Source organism: Triplophysa rosa, linkage group LG5 (genome assembly GCF_024868665.1).
Source record: "Triplophysa rosa linkage group LG5, Trosa_1v2, whole genome shotgun sequence".
Classification (NCBI taxonomy): domain Eukaryota; kingdom Metazoa; phylum Chordata; class Actinopteri; order Cypriniformes; family Nemacheilidae; genus Triplophysa; species Triplophysa rosa.
Genome location: NC_079894.1, coordinates 29,888,270 through 29,905,758, shown reverse-complemented (window position 1 = coordinate 29,905,758; position 17,489 = coordinate 29,888,270). Strand labels below are relative to the sequence as shown.

Below are 17,489 nucleotides of genomic sequence, written 5' to 3'. Positions count from 1 at the left end.
TGTTGACATGTAGTTGCACAGCTACGTTTAGTCAGTATAATGTCTTTTCTTTTGACTGAATGTTTATTGTTTTAACAGGAACAACATAGCCTACACAGACATTTAAAAAAGTAATTAAATAAATAATAAAATAAAGTAAAAAAATGTATGAACACCCCCCCCCCCCACACCCATCAGTGTAATGTCTAAAATGTAACCTTTCTTTAATGTTTAAACAACTTCCTCTTAGTTGTACACTTGCATTCAGATATGGACATTTTAAGTGCATATGGGGTTCACGTCATGTTTTTCCATTCAAGATCTTGTCATGTGTACAACAATGAAATTCTTACTTTGTTTATTTCTCACGAGAAAAAAACAAGGTGGAAGGAGTAAAAACAATTATACAGTAAACCAGCAAGCAAAATACAAATATATATATATATATATATATATATATATATATATCAGTACAGCAAGAAAAAAGTATGTGTAATAAATAAAAAGAGAATTAACAAGTATAAAATTAGGAAATAATTAACAATAAAAGTAACATTTTCACAGTTTATAAGCAGGCAGTAATGTGATAACGTGTCTGTGTGTACAGTGAAGTGTCCATGAATTCATGTTTCCACATTATTCTCAATTGTGTAGCTAGACTACATTTAACACTCGAACTTTGTGTATCGTTTTAATAATCGTAGACAACACCACACGCTTTTGAAATATGAGCAAAACATGTTTAAGGAATTGTAAGGTTGTTGTAAAATATCGAGTGCTGTTTTTACTGCTGTGCGTGAACCATGACAACCGTTGAACGTTAATGAAATATTTCAAATGAACCACAACCGCACCGGTTTGCTTCAGATGGGCTGTTCTGCAACCCCAGATTGCTTTTCCGTCGATTGTTGTCTGAAAGGAAACGTGCCAATGAGAGCAGCTCTGGAGAAATAATGATCCGCTGTATTTATACTACCAACTCAAATATAACATCACCAAAGCAATTGCTCGTTTGTGATCGCGTCGCGTCGGGGTGGGACGCATAGCATAGGGCGCGTTGTTGAGACAATTTATACAATTGGCTCCGCCCGCCCGCGCGCGCCGAAGCGCTGAACTTTCCTCAGTGCGCGAGTAACGGAGCGGCGTCCGGCAGCAGTGGATAATAATGGCGAACATCAAACTTATATCAATGCTGCTGTTCTTAGCGGTGAGTAAAACAACATAACCGCCCTCACCAATAACATGTCAACGTCGCGTTTCTATGCGTAGCGTCTAAACTTTTAATAAGAATACGCCTTTTACACTACTTTAGCAGCGCGCGCTCGTGTTTGTTTGAGGATAAAAGTTCATTTATGACGTGTGGTGTGTGTCTCAGAACAAAACGAGTTTGTCGTGTTAATCGGCACAGTTTCCTGGCATATTACAGTACGTGCGTAACTTTCAGTGTTCGTGTGAGAGCAATGGTGGTCATTCACACACAGACCACAGATGTGTGATGGTCAGGGAGGGGCGCGTGAGCTTCACTTGAAATTCCTGACTGGATGAAGACATGAAGTAATGCTCAGTGGGGTCAGAAGTTTACACTGGCCTTACAGTCTTAATGATTATGTAAATATTCAAATTAGCTAGTGTTGCCCTGAATAAGCTATTTCACACATATTTTACCTTTAGTAAACAATAAAGAATAATAGGCCTACCTTTGGACATCAGCTTGTCTTAAAACGAAGTCCAGTTAACATTGCACAGTATTAAGAATCAACTTTTCAATTTGGTAACTTGCTAAATTCAGTTATTATTGTGTGTTGTGGACTGAAGAGTTTGGTTCCAAAATGAGATAACTCCGTTTTTTATTGTGCATTCCAATTCATATCAATCAAACTGCAGTTGTTTTGTTTTGATTTAAGCCACAATAACTTAAAAAATACAGCAAACTAACACAATAAAACATTATAAAAATATCATAACATAATAAAAACCATGATTTTTGAATAGTTTAAAAACAGAGTTATCTCGTTTTGGAAGCACTGTAGGTCTACACATCCAACACATCCATTGTGTAAAGTATCTTATTCAGGGCAGCACTAAACTTCAATTTTCATGATTCCTCTATTTGGCATATTCTGCAAGGTGTATATGTCATCTAGAGGTCTGTATATACATTAGAAATCAGTTATCATCATTACACACGTGTCTTTGTGTTTGTGGAGATATCGGAGGCTCGGCCATCTGCAGGACTACAGCCGAAAATACGACAGAAGAGAGAATGGATTGTTCCACCCCGCAAACTGAAGGAGAATGTCAATTACATGGATTTGGAATACATTGCCAAAGTAAGATCTTCACGACACTTTACTTGTGCCGGCCTTCTGTCTGCAGTGATGAGAGCCGTACCATTTTAATGCAAAATGATGTTGTGATGATTGAACAGAAGCATGAAAATAAATGGGCTAAACAGCTTTTGTTAATGCCAGGATTAAACGGTGGAGTTGTGTTGGCCTATTTTGATAACAGATGCATTTTAGGATCTGCCCACCTACACTGTGATTCCTGGCTACGCCAGTGCTTTATGTGACGGGTGTAATGGCTGGAATACACTACAAGACTTTTAAAATCTGAACAGATTGTTTTAAACTAGACATCACACACTTGCAGACTTTTTGAAAGTTTCAGATAGAAACACACTAACTGAGGAAATCTGCAGACTGGCGCAGACTTTCTGCAACAAGTCCAGACTGAAAATCTTGTAGTGTATTTAAGCCTTAAGAATGAGTGTGTGTGTGTGTGTGTGTGTGTGTGTGTGTGTGTGTGTGTGTGTGTGTGTGTGTGTGTGTGTGTGTGTGTGTGTGTGTGTGTTTGTGAAGATAGCTTGATCTCATTGTGCTGTGTCTATCACACTGGAAATCAGCCATTGCTTCCTTGATCTTTGAAATGAATTGAAATAAAACCTCGATACATGACATGGCCTCATTCTGCAGACTGTGAGAGGACAAGATCTAAATGTTTGTGGAATGAGATGTTCCTTTATAATGAATGTTTTCAGATCCGCTCCGATGAGGAGACCAGGACCACTATAAGGTACTCTCTGACTGGACCCGGGGCTGATCAACCCCCCTTCAGATTGTTCTCGGTGGGAAGTGAAAACGGCTTGGTGAAGATCCACGGAGTGTTAGACAGAGAGAAAATGCCCACCTACCACGTGAGCATCTGTTACGCCCTGCCATAAACATTTACAGCATGGCTGTCAGTCCTCCCCTGACTAATCTATGATATCGAGTTGGTGTGAAGAACTCAAGGTCCAACACGTTAAAAACAGGTTTTGAAATGAAATGAATAGCTTCAAACAGAGCACGCTTAACATCATGCAGGCACTGTTGGTGTCTGTAGAGCTTATACACTCAGTGACTACACGTGTACCCCCGCTTATACATCAGAACTGGGTCAAAAATCCAATGTAAATGACGTACGACGGGCTGGCTTGAGGATGATTTTCAGACAAATTCCTTGGAGTGGCACACATAAAAGAGCTGCCAATAACCTGCCAGTCACAGTATAGACTGTTTCAAACTCGATTAATCTCCTGATAATGTTGATCATGTATATGAAAAAGTGCAGAATAAGATCAAATCATGGAATTAATTCGAGCGAGAGCAAAAAGTTTTGCAAAGAAGCGCAATGTTTCTCGGGTAACGCAAAAGCTTTAAAATTCCCTTATTTATGAAATAAATAAAAAATGATAGACAATGATGCTTTATTTATTTAACAAAAATATAATTTGATGTTTTTAGTAGTCTAGTCTAAAAATCAGGGGACCCCCAAGTTGAATATTTCATGCCATATGGGAGGTCTGGGACCCCCCAGCCTCCCCCCTCAATTCGAAGACTGGTTTTTTAGCAAATACTGTGGAGAAGAGCATCACAGCCAACCTGAGGATCGGGTGTGTCTCCTCATGACCACAGCATATCCATCTTTAAATAGACATTCCATGGAGCACACATCATCTCACGCCATTCCAGTAACAAGTTCAGTCCCCGTGAATGACCTCCACAATCCCCAGATCTCAGTCCACCTTGTGATGTGGTGGAACGGGACATTCGCATCCTCTATGTGGAGATGACACATCTGCAGCAACTGTGCGATGTTGTCATGTTAGCATCGAGACTCTTCTCATGGCACCTCTCGTCTCGGGACAAAGAAACATGAGGAGTTTTTAGGGAGGCGTACTCAATGAAGTGGTCACTGAGCGTATAAAGGCTATGAAGGGGGATTGGTGCAAGAGGAAATAAACCTTTAGAAAATGGCATGGCAGGAAGGCCAGCAGTAATGAAGAATTTGAATGTGAAATGTTTGATGCCTTTCCTGTATTCCAGCTTCGAGGAGTGGCCAAGTTTTTGAACGGCAGTTATGCTGAGAAAGATATTGACCTGAGGATAGTGGTGCTTGATGAGAATGATTGTGCTCCTGTGTTTACTACTCAGACGAGTGGAGCCGTTCATGAGCGGACTGCAAGAGGTACTGGCAATATTCATCGTAACGCCTGCTAGAGAAATGACAGAAACAAATGTGTCTAGACCAGATTTACATTATATGCACAAAGAAGCAAAAAATGTTTTTGACAAATTGATCTGATTAGAATTATGACAGATGCTATAAGGTTGAAGTATCTCTGTCTCTTTTCACGTTCATGCATTTTACTGCTGCTGCTTTTTCTCGTTTTCCTTGTCAAATGTGTTGCTGTATTATGATCGAGCTGCGTATAAAACTTCATGGCTCTGCGGCTCACGTTTCATTGTTTTTAAATACGAGCGAGAGTTTTGTGGCAGTTTATAATACAGATGCGGTGTGGTGTTGTTTGCCTGTCGAATTAGCGCTTTACATCTTTAACAACTGTCAACAGCTTTAAACAGCTGACCAAATTCAGAAATATATGAAAACACGCTATTCCCTTCACGCGCACTCTGAACTCATTGAGAGAGAGAGAGAGACTCGCGCCTAGTCTGAAATTACAGCCTGAAAGACAAACATACTTTATGATCCACCTGTTTCTTAAGATAATGTAGAGGTAAACACTGCTGCTTGTTGAGTGGACTTTTGTCTTGTAGATATTAAATGAGAGTTCACTTTAAAATACAAATGTCATGATAATTCACTCACCCACACGTCATACAAGCCATCCATGTTTTTATTTCTTCTGTGGAAAACAAAGTGAGGCTTTTGAGAAAAGCTGTCCAGGGTTCTTATCCATATAGTCAAGTCAAGTCAACTTTATTTATATAGCGCTTTTACAATTTTATTGTTATAAAGCAGCTGTACATCAAACATATTGACTATATGCAAAACATTAAAGTTATACAAGTCAAAACAAAATAGGTGAACACACACAGAATACAGACACGCACACAGGTTCATACTGTCAGGCCGGGGCTAGCAGACTCTCAAAACCCCAGAGTCTCGTGCAGGCCGAGAACGATCAGTGCTCAAAAGGTTCCAGAACAAAAAACTTCCAAAAATGATAAAGCCAATATCCAAAACAAAACAGTCCAAAATCCAAAAGGGGAAGACAAAACAAGGTTTACCAGAGGCTGGTCAAGTTGTGAATACAGGCAAGCAAACTGATAGGTAGTGATGTTACGTTCTGAGCCGAGGCCTCGGAGCGTGTGTCGAGAAATCCTGGAAGCTTTCAGTGAAGCGCGTATCCAGGCTTGTATCATTATTTATTTATTCATTTATTTATTAGATATTATTTATTACAATGATCTTGCTTGGTCTATAAACACCATGCACTGTGCTGTGTTTTACCTTTCTGTGTTTTTCTTATTTTCTCCTGTAAAGCTGCTTTGGAACAATGCACATTGTGAAAAGCGCTATATAAATAAAATTGAATTGAATTGAATTGTATCGCTTTAGACCAATGACGTCATAGATGACGTCTGAAGCCTCGCTTCTGCCTGAGTGGTTCAGTAAGCGGTTCGAATCTTGCCGCGACATTTTGACAGCTATATAAACCAAGTACCACAATCACATTCACTGCCCTCTGCCCAGTTAAACCCAGACACGTTCCAGTTTTACAGTAATAATATTGCCTATTATGACCAAATAATTGATTTACACACATTTATTTAGTTAATTACACATTTATGTTATACAACTTACCTGTAGCTCAGTGGTAAGAGCATTTGCGTTAACAACGCAATGTTGTGGGTTCCATCCCAGGGGATTGCACATACCTATGTATAAATGTATAGGATAATGCAATGTAAGTCGCTTTGGATGAAAGCGTCTGCCAAATGCATAAATGTAAATACAATAATTATATTATATAGCACCAGAAAATACACATTATATTCATATAAATAGATGAGTCTATGTGGAAATTGATTATTTCCCTTCACCGTTATTTCTAAGCCTTAACTGGCACAAAATACAGTGTATCACAGACCACATCAGGCAGATCTGTAATGTATCTGCCTGTTTTAAACTCTTTGGCCACCAGATGGTATTGTGAGCAAATGAAGCCTCGAGAAATGAACCCTTTTGTGAACCACTTGGCTGAAAAGCTTCAATGCTTCATGAGGCTTCATCTCGCCATCACTACTGATAGGGTAATCAGGTATATTCAGGTTCATAGCACGAACAGGTACAAAAACCCCATCCACAGGGTCCAAAACACTGGTAAACAGAATGCAGGCGACGTTAAGACCAGACAATGTGAAAGGAAAACCGACAAGCTAAAATAGTGTCCGGGTAATCAGGTGCAGGTGGCGAAGAAATCAAAGATGGCTGACGGAGTGTGGTGCATGATGGGGAGTGTAGTCCGTTAAAAGTCCGGTGACAGGGATCAGTTAAACCGTGGTGTGAGCGCTGATGTAGGGGGTTTAGCCAGTCGAGGAGCTGAAGACGTTACACATACACACCCACATTCATAAAACACAACTTCACACGCACAGAGCACAATATACACACTCACTGACACACGCAAGCCGCACACACACGCGCACACACAAATATTATACGGACTATAAATTCCTATATGTAATAATAAATAAATTAAGCAGAATGTTACATTTTAAAGTTATATTAATAAATATGAAAACTTATTAATTTTACAGTTGATGTCAACAGACCCCCGGTCAGGCAAACAGTGCAAAACAGTATGCAAACGGTGGCGAGGAACCTAAAACTCCAATCGAGAAAAAAGCCCTCAGGAGAACTCAGGCCCCTCTGGCAAAAACTGCAGCATCTCTACAAGCTCGACAGTGCTTGCACAACTAGGCTAAATAAAAAGAAAATAAACATAGTAAAATGTAGATAATAGGTTTAATATTATCATTAATAATCTAGTAGCAGTTGACATTTTTGTAGTGAGGACTTGACGAGTCGCCGCTTCCCATTCTCTGCTCTACCATCAGGTCAGGCCATGAACTGCATCCTGCTCGCTGTGGTAACCTTGGAACAATGAGACAAGACTGAGAGTAGAGTACTGTTCTGTACTCTTTGATGCAACAAGTACATCAGTTGTGTTTTTGGTTCCGGTTGATCTAACTAATGCAGCCTAAACCCTCAGAAGATTTATATTATGGAAGAGTAGTGTATGCAAGATTAAAAAGATGCGTCTTTAGTCTAGATTTAAACTGACAGAGTGTGTCTGCCTCCCGGACAGTGCAGGGAAGACTATTCCAAAGTTTAGGCGCTAGATAGGAAAAGGATCTACCACCTGCACTTGATTTTGAAATTCTAGGTATTACCAACTGACAGGACGCCTGAGAGCGTAATGCACGTGAAGGACTGTAATACAAAAGGAGTTCATTCAAGTACTGAGGAGCTAAACCATGTAAGGCTTTATAGGTAATAAGCAAGATTTTAAAGTTAACGCGATGCTTTATAGGTAACCAGTGCAAGGTTGACAGAACCGGGCTAATATGTTCATACTTTTTTGTACGTGTAAGAACTCGAGCTGCCGCGTTTTGGACCAATTGGAGTTTTTGTAATAAGCCTGCAGGGCAACCACCTAACAGTGCATTACAGTAATCTAGTCTTGATGTCATGAATGCATGAATTAACTTCTCTGCATCTGACCAAACCCCCCCCCCCCCGCATGCTTTCGGAAATAATCCTACAGCTGTATCTATTTTTTATAAATGTGATCAAACTAAATACTCTTTGAAGATACGAAGTATGCAATACTACTCTATAGCTACTCAAGATTAATATGAGATTGGCAGAAACCACGTGTGTTACGGCCGCTTTAAGAAACCTTTTAAGAAATTGAACGTACTAGGATGCAAAACAAAACAATATTCACCTGAACAGCCATGAAACTCAGTTAGTACCTGAGTGTGAGACGCTGCTATTGCTGCTAATATTTGCTGTTACTGGTGCGTTGCAGCAGGGGGACTCGATGCTGGGAGACGTAAACACGGTGCATTCCTTTAGATCAGTGGTCACCAACCTTGCTCCTGGAGATCGACTGTCCTGAAGATTTCAGCTCTAACCCCAATCAAACACACTTGAACTATCTAATCAAGGTGTTCGGTTTGCTTGATAATTACAGACAGGTGTGCTGCAGCAGGGCTGGAGCTGCAGTCTGCAGGACGGTTGATCTCCAGGAACAGGGTTGGTGACCACTGCTTTAGATGAATGCCGTGTTGAAGCAAATGTTTCATCATATTAGAGGTACTTCCTCCCTTGCACAAAATATCTTTACCACATGTATTGCATGTAGCAATGCAATCATAATCAAACTTTTGAACGTTTGCTGTGGACAGTCATCCCAGCTAACAATTTTTGGTTCCCAGAACGTTTCCCTAACGTTAGTTTTTGGTTCCTAGAATGTTATTTTCTAAAGTTTGTTTTTGGTTCTCCAGGAAAGTTTTATTTACGGAAAAAGAATGTTAGTTTTGGTTCCCATAACGTTCTGGGAACCACAAACTAACGTTAGGGAACGTTCCCCTAACGTTATAGAAACCATGAAACTAACGTTTTATTTCCGTAAAGATAACCAAAAATAAACCTTAAAAAGACTTTCTGGGAAACAAAAACTAACGTTAGGGAAACGTTCCCCTAACGTTATAAAAACCATGAAACTAATCGAAAATCACGAAAATATAAGTTTACTCTCCCTAACCCTACGTTACGTACGTTTTTAAATAAAACATTTAAAATAAATAAACCGCTAAACTAATGTGTTAGTGAGTGAGGTAAAGCAAAACGACCGTTAATTTTTAAATGAGAGCGGAGAATGTACATGCTCGAGCGCACACACATACAGTAACAGACAACCACACTAAAGAAATACACATGATATATATGATTGCATTTTCATTTAGCTTAACTAGTTTATTATTTTCAGCCATTAAAGGGCACATTTACTAATTTCATTTGGTCATTATAACATGTGTTAATGTGATCTTAATTTCTGTATTGCACATCTCACTGACGTTTACCAGTTTTGACCATTTTGACCATTAAAAAAGAACCAAAAGAGAACCATCAGGGAACATTACTTTCTGGTTATTTTCTAGCTGCAAAAAAATAACCATCAGGGAACGTTATTTTCTGGTTGCAAAAAATAACCAATAAATAACCATCAGGGAACGTTACTTTCTGGTTATTTTCTAGTTGCAAAAAAACAACCATCAGGGAACGTTATTTTCTAGATATTTTCTGGTTGCAAAAAAATAACCAAAAAATAACCATCAAGGAACGTTACTTTCTGGTTATTTTTAAAAAACCAGCGTGCAACGTTCTGGGAACGTTATTTTCTGGTTGCAAAAATGAAAACCTGAAAAGAACGTTCTTAGAACATTATTTTTTGGTTCCCCAAAAATAACCAATTGGGAACCAAATACTAACGTTCTGTGTTTGCTGGGTAGTGCCGATTGTAATGAACTGCGCATGTGCGTAATGAGATAAGGTCCTCCTGGCAGACAGATACAACTGGAAAACGCTCACTACCGTACGCGAGTGACTGAAAAAGTCAGGAATCGATAAACAGAACCGAAATGTGTGCATCCTATCGAATCCCAGGTTAAAAATCTTTTAAAATCTTGCTTATTACCTATAAAGCCCTACATGGTTTAGCTCCTCAGTACTTGAGAGTAGTGATGGGTCGTTCTTGAACGATTCGTTCATTTTGAAAGAATCTTTAATGTGACTCGGGGAGTGATTCGTTTAGTATGCGCATTGCGCAACATTCTATGGGTCCTGTACTGGAATTAGTAAATTAACTAATTTCTCTGTCCAAAGCTGTCACGTCACGTGACAAAAGAAGGAACGACTCAAACCCGAAGACTCGGGAGGTGAACTAATCAATTCTCTTTCCGGCTCAGACTGCATTGTTTTAGCTTACGAAGCTGTCACGTGATGAACGAACCACTCAAACCCGAAGACTCAGGAGGTGAACTAATCATAGACTAAAGACCCAGGTAAACAATGAATTCATCTTTTCTGTTTCTTATAACATTATAGTTTTGTATTGTTTGTAATGTGATCAACGTTTGCATAAGTAGTAGATGTGTTAGGAAAGTAACATGTAACATTTTAATTATATTTTGCTAAAATGAACGAAATGAATGATATGACACGAAAAAAGATTCGTTCATTTTGCTGAACGAGACTCAAAGGTCCGAGTCAGTAAAATGATCCGAACTTCCCATCACCACTTGAGTGAACTCCTCTTGTATTACAGTCCTTCACGTGCATTACGCTCTCAGGCGTCCTGTCAGTTGGTAATACCTAGAATTTCAAAATCAAGTGCAGGTGGTAGATCCTTTTCCTATCTAGTGCCTAAACTTTGGAATAGTCTTCCTTGCACTGTCCGGGAGGCAGACACACTCTGTCAGTTTAAATCTAGACTAAAGACGCATCTTTTTAATCTTGCATTCACTACTCTTCCATAATATAAATCTTTTGAGGGTTTAGGCTGCATTAGTTAGATCAACCGGAACCAAAAACACAACTGATGTACTTGTTGCATCAAAGAGTACAGAACAGTACTCTACTCTCAGTCTTGTCTCATTGTTCCAAGGTTACCACAGCGAGCAGGATGCAGTTCATGGCCTGACCTGATGGTAGAGCAGAGAATGGGAAGCGGCGACTCGTCAAGTCCTCACTACAAAAATGTCAACTGCTACTAGATTATTAATGATAATATTAAACCTATTATCTACATTTTACTATGTTTATTTTCTTTTTATTTAGCCTAGTTGTGCAAGCACTGTCGAGCTTGTAGAGATGCTGCAGTTTTTGCCAGAGGGGCCTGAGTTCTCCTGAGGGCTTTTTTCTCGATTGGAGTTTTAGGTTCCTCGCCACCGTTTGCATACTGTTTTGCACTGTTTGCCTGACCGGGGGTCTGTTGACATCAACTGTAAAATTAATAAGTTTTCATATTTATTAATATAACTTTAAAATGTAACATTCTGCTTAATTTATTTATTATTACATATAGGAATTTATAGTCCGTATAATATTTGTGTGTGCGCGTGTGTGTGCGGCTTGCGTGTGTCAGTGAGTGTGTATATTGTGCTCTGTGCGTGTGAAGTTGTGTTTTATGAATGTGGGTGTGTATGTGTAACGTCTTCAGCTCCTCGACTGGCTAAACCCCCTACATCAGCGCTCACACCACGGTTTAACTGATCCCTGTCACCGGACTTTTAACGGACTACACTCCCCATCATGCACCACACTCCGTCAGCCATCTTTGATTTCTTCGCCACCTGCACCTGATTACCCGGACACTATTTTAGCTTGTCGGTTTTCCTTTCACATTGTCTGGTCTTAACGTCGCCTGCATTCTGTTTACCAGTGTTTTGGACCCTGTGGATGGGGTTTTTGTACCTGTTCGTGCTATGAACCTGAATATACCTGATTACCCTATCAGTAGTGATGGCGAGATGAAGCCTCATGAAGCATTGAAGCTTTTCAGCCAAGTGGTTCACAAAAGGGTTCATTTCTCGAGGCTTCATTTGCTCACAATACCATCTGGTGGCCAAAGAGTTTAAAACAGGCAGATACATTACAGATCTGCCTGATGTGGTCTGTGATACACTGTATTTTGTGCCAGTTAAGGCTTAGAAATAACGGTGAAGGGAAATAATCAATTTCCACATAGACTCATCTATTTATATGAATATAATGTGTATTTTCTGGTGCTATATAATATAATTATTGTATTTACATTTATGCATTTGGCAGACGCTTTCATCCAAAGCGACTTACATTGCATTATCCTATACATTTATACATAGGTATGTGCAATCCCCTGGGATGGAACCCACAACATTGCGTTGTTAACGCAAATGCTCTTACCACTGAGCTACAGGTAAGTTGTATAACATAAATGTGTAATTAACTAAATAAATGTGTGTAAATCAATTATTTGGTCATAATAGGCAATATTATTACTGTAAAACTGGAACGTGTCTGGGTTTAACTGGGCAGAGGGCAGTGAATGTGATTGTGGTACTTGGTTTATATAGCTGTCAAAATGTCGCGGCAAGATTCGAACCGCTTACTGAACCACTCAGGCAGAAGCGAGGCTTCAGACGTCATCTATGACGTCATTGGTCTAAAGCGATACAATTCAATTCAATTCAATTTTATTTATATAGCGCTTTTCACAATGTGCATTGTTCCAAAGCAGCTTTACAGGAGAAAATAAGAAAAACACAGAAAGGTAAAACACAGCACAGTGCATGGTGTTTATAGACCAAGCAAGATCATTGTAATAAATAATATCTAATAAATAATTGAATAAATAAATAATGATACAAGCCTGGATACGCGCTTCACTGAAAGCTTCCAGGATTTCTCGACACACGCTCCGAGGCCTCGGCTCAGAACGTAACATCACTACCTATCAGTTTGCTTGCCTGTATTCACAACTTGACCAGCCTCTGGTAAACCTTGTTTTGTCTTCCCCTTTTGGATTTTGGACTGTTTTGTTTTGGATATTGGCTTTATCATTTTTGGAAGTTTTTTGTTCTGGAACCTTTTGAGCACTGATCGTTCTCGGCCTGCACGAGACTCTGGGGTTTTGAGAGTCTGCTAGCCCCGGCCTGACAGTATGAACCTGTGTGCGTGTCTGTATTCTGTGTGTGTTCACCTATTTTGTTTTGACTTGTATAACTTTAATGTTTTGCATATAGTCAATATGTTTGATGTACAGCTGCTTTATAACAATAAAATTGTAAAAGCGCTATATAAATAAAGTTGACTTGACTTGACTATATGGATAAGAACCCTGGACAGCTTTTCTCAAAAGCCTCACTTTGTTTTCCACAGAAGAAATAAAAACATGGATGGCTTGTATGACGTGTGGGTGAGTGAATTATCATGACATTTGTATTTTAAAGTGAACTCTCATTTAATATCTACAAGACAAAAGTCCACTCAACAAGCAGCAGTGTTTACCTCTACATTATCTTAAGAAACAGGTGGATCATAAAGTATGTTTGTCTTTCAGGCTGTAATTTCAGACTAGGCGCGAGTCTCTCTCTCTCTCTCAATGAGTTCAGAGTGCGCGTGAAGGGAATAGCGTGTTTTCATATATTTCTGAATTTGGTCAGCTGTTTAAAGCTGTTGACAGTTGTTAAAGATGTAAAGCGCTAATTCGACAGGCAAACAACACCACACCGCATCTGTATTATAAACTGCCACAAAACTCTCGCTCGTATTTAAAAACAATGAAACGTGAGCCGCAGAGCCATGAAGTTTTATACGCAGCTCGATCATAATACAGCAACACATTTGACAAGGAAAACGAGAAAAAGCAGCAGCAGTAAAATGCATGAACGTGAAAAGAGACAGAGATACTTCAACCTTATAGCATCTGTCATAATTCTAATCAGATCAATTTGTCAAAAACATTTTTTGCTTCTTTGTGCATATAATGTAAATCTGGTCTAGACACATTTGTTTCTGTCATTTCTCTAGCAGGCGTTACGATGAATATTGCCAGTACCTCTTGCAGTCCGCTCATGAACGGCTCCACTCGTCTGAGTAGTAAACACAGGAGCACAATCATTCTCATCAAGCACCACTATCCTCAGGTCAATATCTTTCTCAGCATAACTGCCGTTCAAAAACTTGGCCACTCCTCGAAGCTGGAATACAGGAAAGGCATCAAACATTTCACATTCAAATTCTTCATTACTGCTGGCCTTCCTGCCATGCCATTTTCTAAAGGTTTATTTCCTCTTGCACCAATCCCCCTTCATAGCCTTTATACGCTCAGTGACCACTTCATTGAGTACGCCTCCCTAAAAACTCCTCATGTTTCTTTGTCCCGAGACGAGAGGTGCCATGAGAAGAGTCTCGATGCTAACATGACAACATCGCACAGTTGCTGCAGATGTGTCATCTCCACATAGAGGATGCGAATGTCCCGTTCCACCACATCACAAGGTGGACTGAGATCTGGGGATTGTGGAGGTCATTCACGGGGACTGAACTTGTTACTGGAATGGCGTGAGATGATGTGTGCTCCATGGAATGTCTATTTAAAGATGGATATGCTGTGGTCATGAGGAGACACACCCGATCCTCAGGTTGGCTGTGATGCTCTTCTCCACAGTATTTGCTAAAAAACCAGTCTTCGAATTGAGGGGGGAGGCTGGGGGGTCCCAGACCTCCCATATGGCATGAAATATTCAACTTGGGGGTCCCCTGATTTTTAGACTAGACTACTAAAAACATCAAATTATATTTTTGTTAAATAAATAAAGCATCATTGTCTATCATTTTTTATTTATTTCATAAATAAGGGAATTTTAAAGCTTTTGCGTTACCCGAGAAACATTGCGCTTCTTTGCAAAACTTTTTGCTCTCGCTCGAATTAATTCCATGATTTGATCTTATTCTGCACTTTTTCATATACATGATCAACATTATCAGGAGATTAATCGAGTTTGAAACAGTCTATACTGTGACTGGCAGGTTATTGGCAGCTCTTTTATGTGTGCCACTCCAAGGAATTTGTCTGAAAATCATCCTCAAGCCAGCCCGTCGTACGTCATTTACATTGGATTTTTGACCCAGTTCTGATGTATAAGCGGGGGTACACGTGTAGTCACTGAGTGTATAAGCTCTACAGACACCAACAGTGCCTGCATGATGTTAAGCGTGCTCTGTTTGAAGCTATTCATTTCATTTCAAAACCTGTTTTTAACGTGTTGGACCTTGAGTTCTTCACACCAACTCGATATCATAGATTAGTCAGGGGAGGACTGACAGCCATGCTGTAAATGTTTATGGCAGGGCGTAACAGATGCTCACGTGGTAGGTGGGCATTTTCTCTCTGTCTAACACTCCGTGGATCTTCACCAAGCCGTTTTCACTTCCCACCGAGAACAATCTGAAGGGGGGTTGATCAGCCCCGGGTCCAGTCAGAGAGTACCTTATAGTGGTCCTGGTCTCCTCATCGGAGCGGATCTGAAAACATTCATTATAAAGGAACATCTCATTCCACAAACATTTAGATCTTGTCCTCTCACAGTCTGCAGAATGAGGCCATGTCATGTATCGAGGTTTTATTTCAATTCATTTCAAAGATCAAGGAAGCAATGGCTGATTTCCAGTGTGATAGACACAGCACAATGAGATCAAGCTATCTTCACAAACACACACACACACACACACACACACACACACCACACACACGCACGCGCCACACACCACAACACACACACAGCACCCACACACACACACACACACACACACACACACACTCATTCTTAAGGCTTAAATACACTACAAGATTTTCAGTCTGGACTTGTTGCAGAAAGTCTGCGCCAGTCTGCAGATTTCCTCAGTTAGTGTGTTTCTATCTGAAACTTTCAAAAAGTCTGCAAGTGTGTGATGTCTAGTTTAAAACAATCTGTTCAGATTTTAAAAGTCTTGTAGTGTATTCCAGCCATTACACCCGTCACATAAAGCACTGGCGTAGCCAGGAATCACAGTGTAGGTGGGCAGATCCTAAAATGCATCTGTTATCAAAATAGGCCAACACAACTCCACCGTTTAATCCTGGCATTAACAAAAGCTGTTTAGCCCATTTATTTTCATGCTTCTGTTCAATCATCACAACATCATTTTGCATTAAAATGGTACGGCTCTCATCACTGCAGACAGAAGGCCGGCACAAGTAAAGTGTCGTGAAGATCTTACTTTGGCAATGTATTCCAAATCCATGTAATTGACATTCTCCTTCAGTTTGCGGGGTGGAACAATCCATTCTCTCTTCTGTCGTATTTTCGGCTGTAGTCCTGCAGATGGCCGAGCCTCCGATATCTCCACAAACACAAAGACACGTGTGTAATGATGATAACTGATTTCTAATGTATATACAGACCTCTAGATGACATATACACCTTGCAGAATATGCCAAATAGAGGAATCATGAAAATTGAAGTTTAGTGCTGCCCTGAATAAGATACTTTACACAATGGATGTGTTGGATGTGTAGACCTACAGTGCTTCCAAAACGAGATAACTCTGTTTTTAAACTATTCAAAAATCATGGTTTTTATTATGTTATGATATTTTTATAATGTTTTATTNGGAGGGGTACGCTGAACTAAAGCACATTGCCAACAAAACACAGATGTCATTTTCACTCACCGCATGCGGTTCATGTCCGGCATCTTTTAGCGCTGGGACGGCTCCATATATCAGATTCAAACCATCTCCAAATACAGCGTTATATCCACCGTTTATATAACATTCATCACCCAAATGCCGTGAACAAACAGACACCTGAACTTCTCTCTCTCTCTCTCTCTCTCTCTCTCCTGCACACGTGAAAGTGACGTATGCGCATGCTCCTTCTCCTGCTTTTCCGGGAGAATTGTCCAATAAGGGACTCAGAAAAATTGTTACGAAACAGTTTTATATGTTCGAAAAAAACTTTCCGAAACCTGTCCGATCGCTGGGGGAGTGTATCGAGCACAGAAATACTACGTCATACGCCCAACTCGTGTTTGGACAAGTTGACCATGTTAAGCATGAGAAGACCGCACGTTTAACATTGTAAAGAAGTCAGAATGCATGACACATCGTTGCAGCACCCCTTTAAATTAACGTGGCGTACATCATTGTAATGTTTTGAGCTGTGCAGATGGTTCGTTGAATCAGCGTTTTAATGTACACAACGAGTGCGTCAGTATGAATGAACGCACATTGCGATCAGAAATGACTAATTTGAACCAATTCGTTTAAACTGTTGACTTTTCAGTCACTAGTGAATATAAAAGATCAGTGAATCATTTAAAGCTCAGTGAACCACATGAGAACGCAGGATGTTAATGAGCTTTGTTAATTTAGTTGGCTATTGTGGGCTTTAAAGTGTTTGCAAACCAAATCTTATTGCACTTTTGTTCATATAGCAGTACTTTTAAATTCATTATTGAATTTTATGCTTAATGTTAATCACAGAAAAGCCATGCGATTAAACATTTTGATCGCTGCCCAGCACTAAAAATAAAAAAGGTGATTTCATTTTTAAGGGAATTTCAAAG

General features: G+C 39.8%; 1 protein-coding gene across 2 annotated transcripts in view; it reads left to right on the top strand.

The window, feature by feature from the left end:
• The first annotated feature begins 846 nt into the window (after positions 1–846).
• dsg2l (desmoglein 2 like) overlaps positions 847–17,489 on the top strand; it is a 31,353-nt gene continuing 14,710 nt past the window's right edge. The window contains exons 1-4 of one of the 2 annotated variants that reach the window (XM_057333790.1): positions 847–1,186; positions 2,187–2,309; positions 3,020–3,175; positions 4,347–4,488. In XM_057333790.1, the coding sequence (XP_057189773.1) occupies positions 1,145–1,186; positions 2,187–2,309; positions 3,020–3,175; positions 4,347–4,488 (463 nt within the window). In that variant the 5' untranslated portion in view covers positions 847–1,144. The remainder of the gene's footprint in view (positions 1,187–2,186; positions 2,310–3,019; positions 3,176–4,346; positions 4,489–17,489) is intronic. The other variant, XM_057333789.1, reaches the window with a different exon arrangement.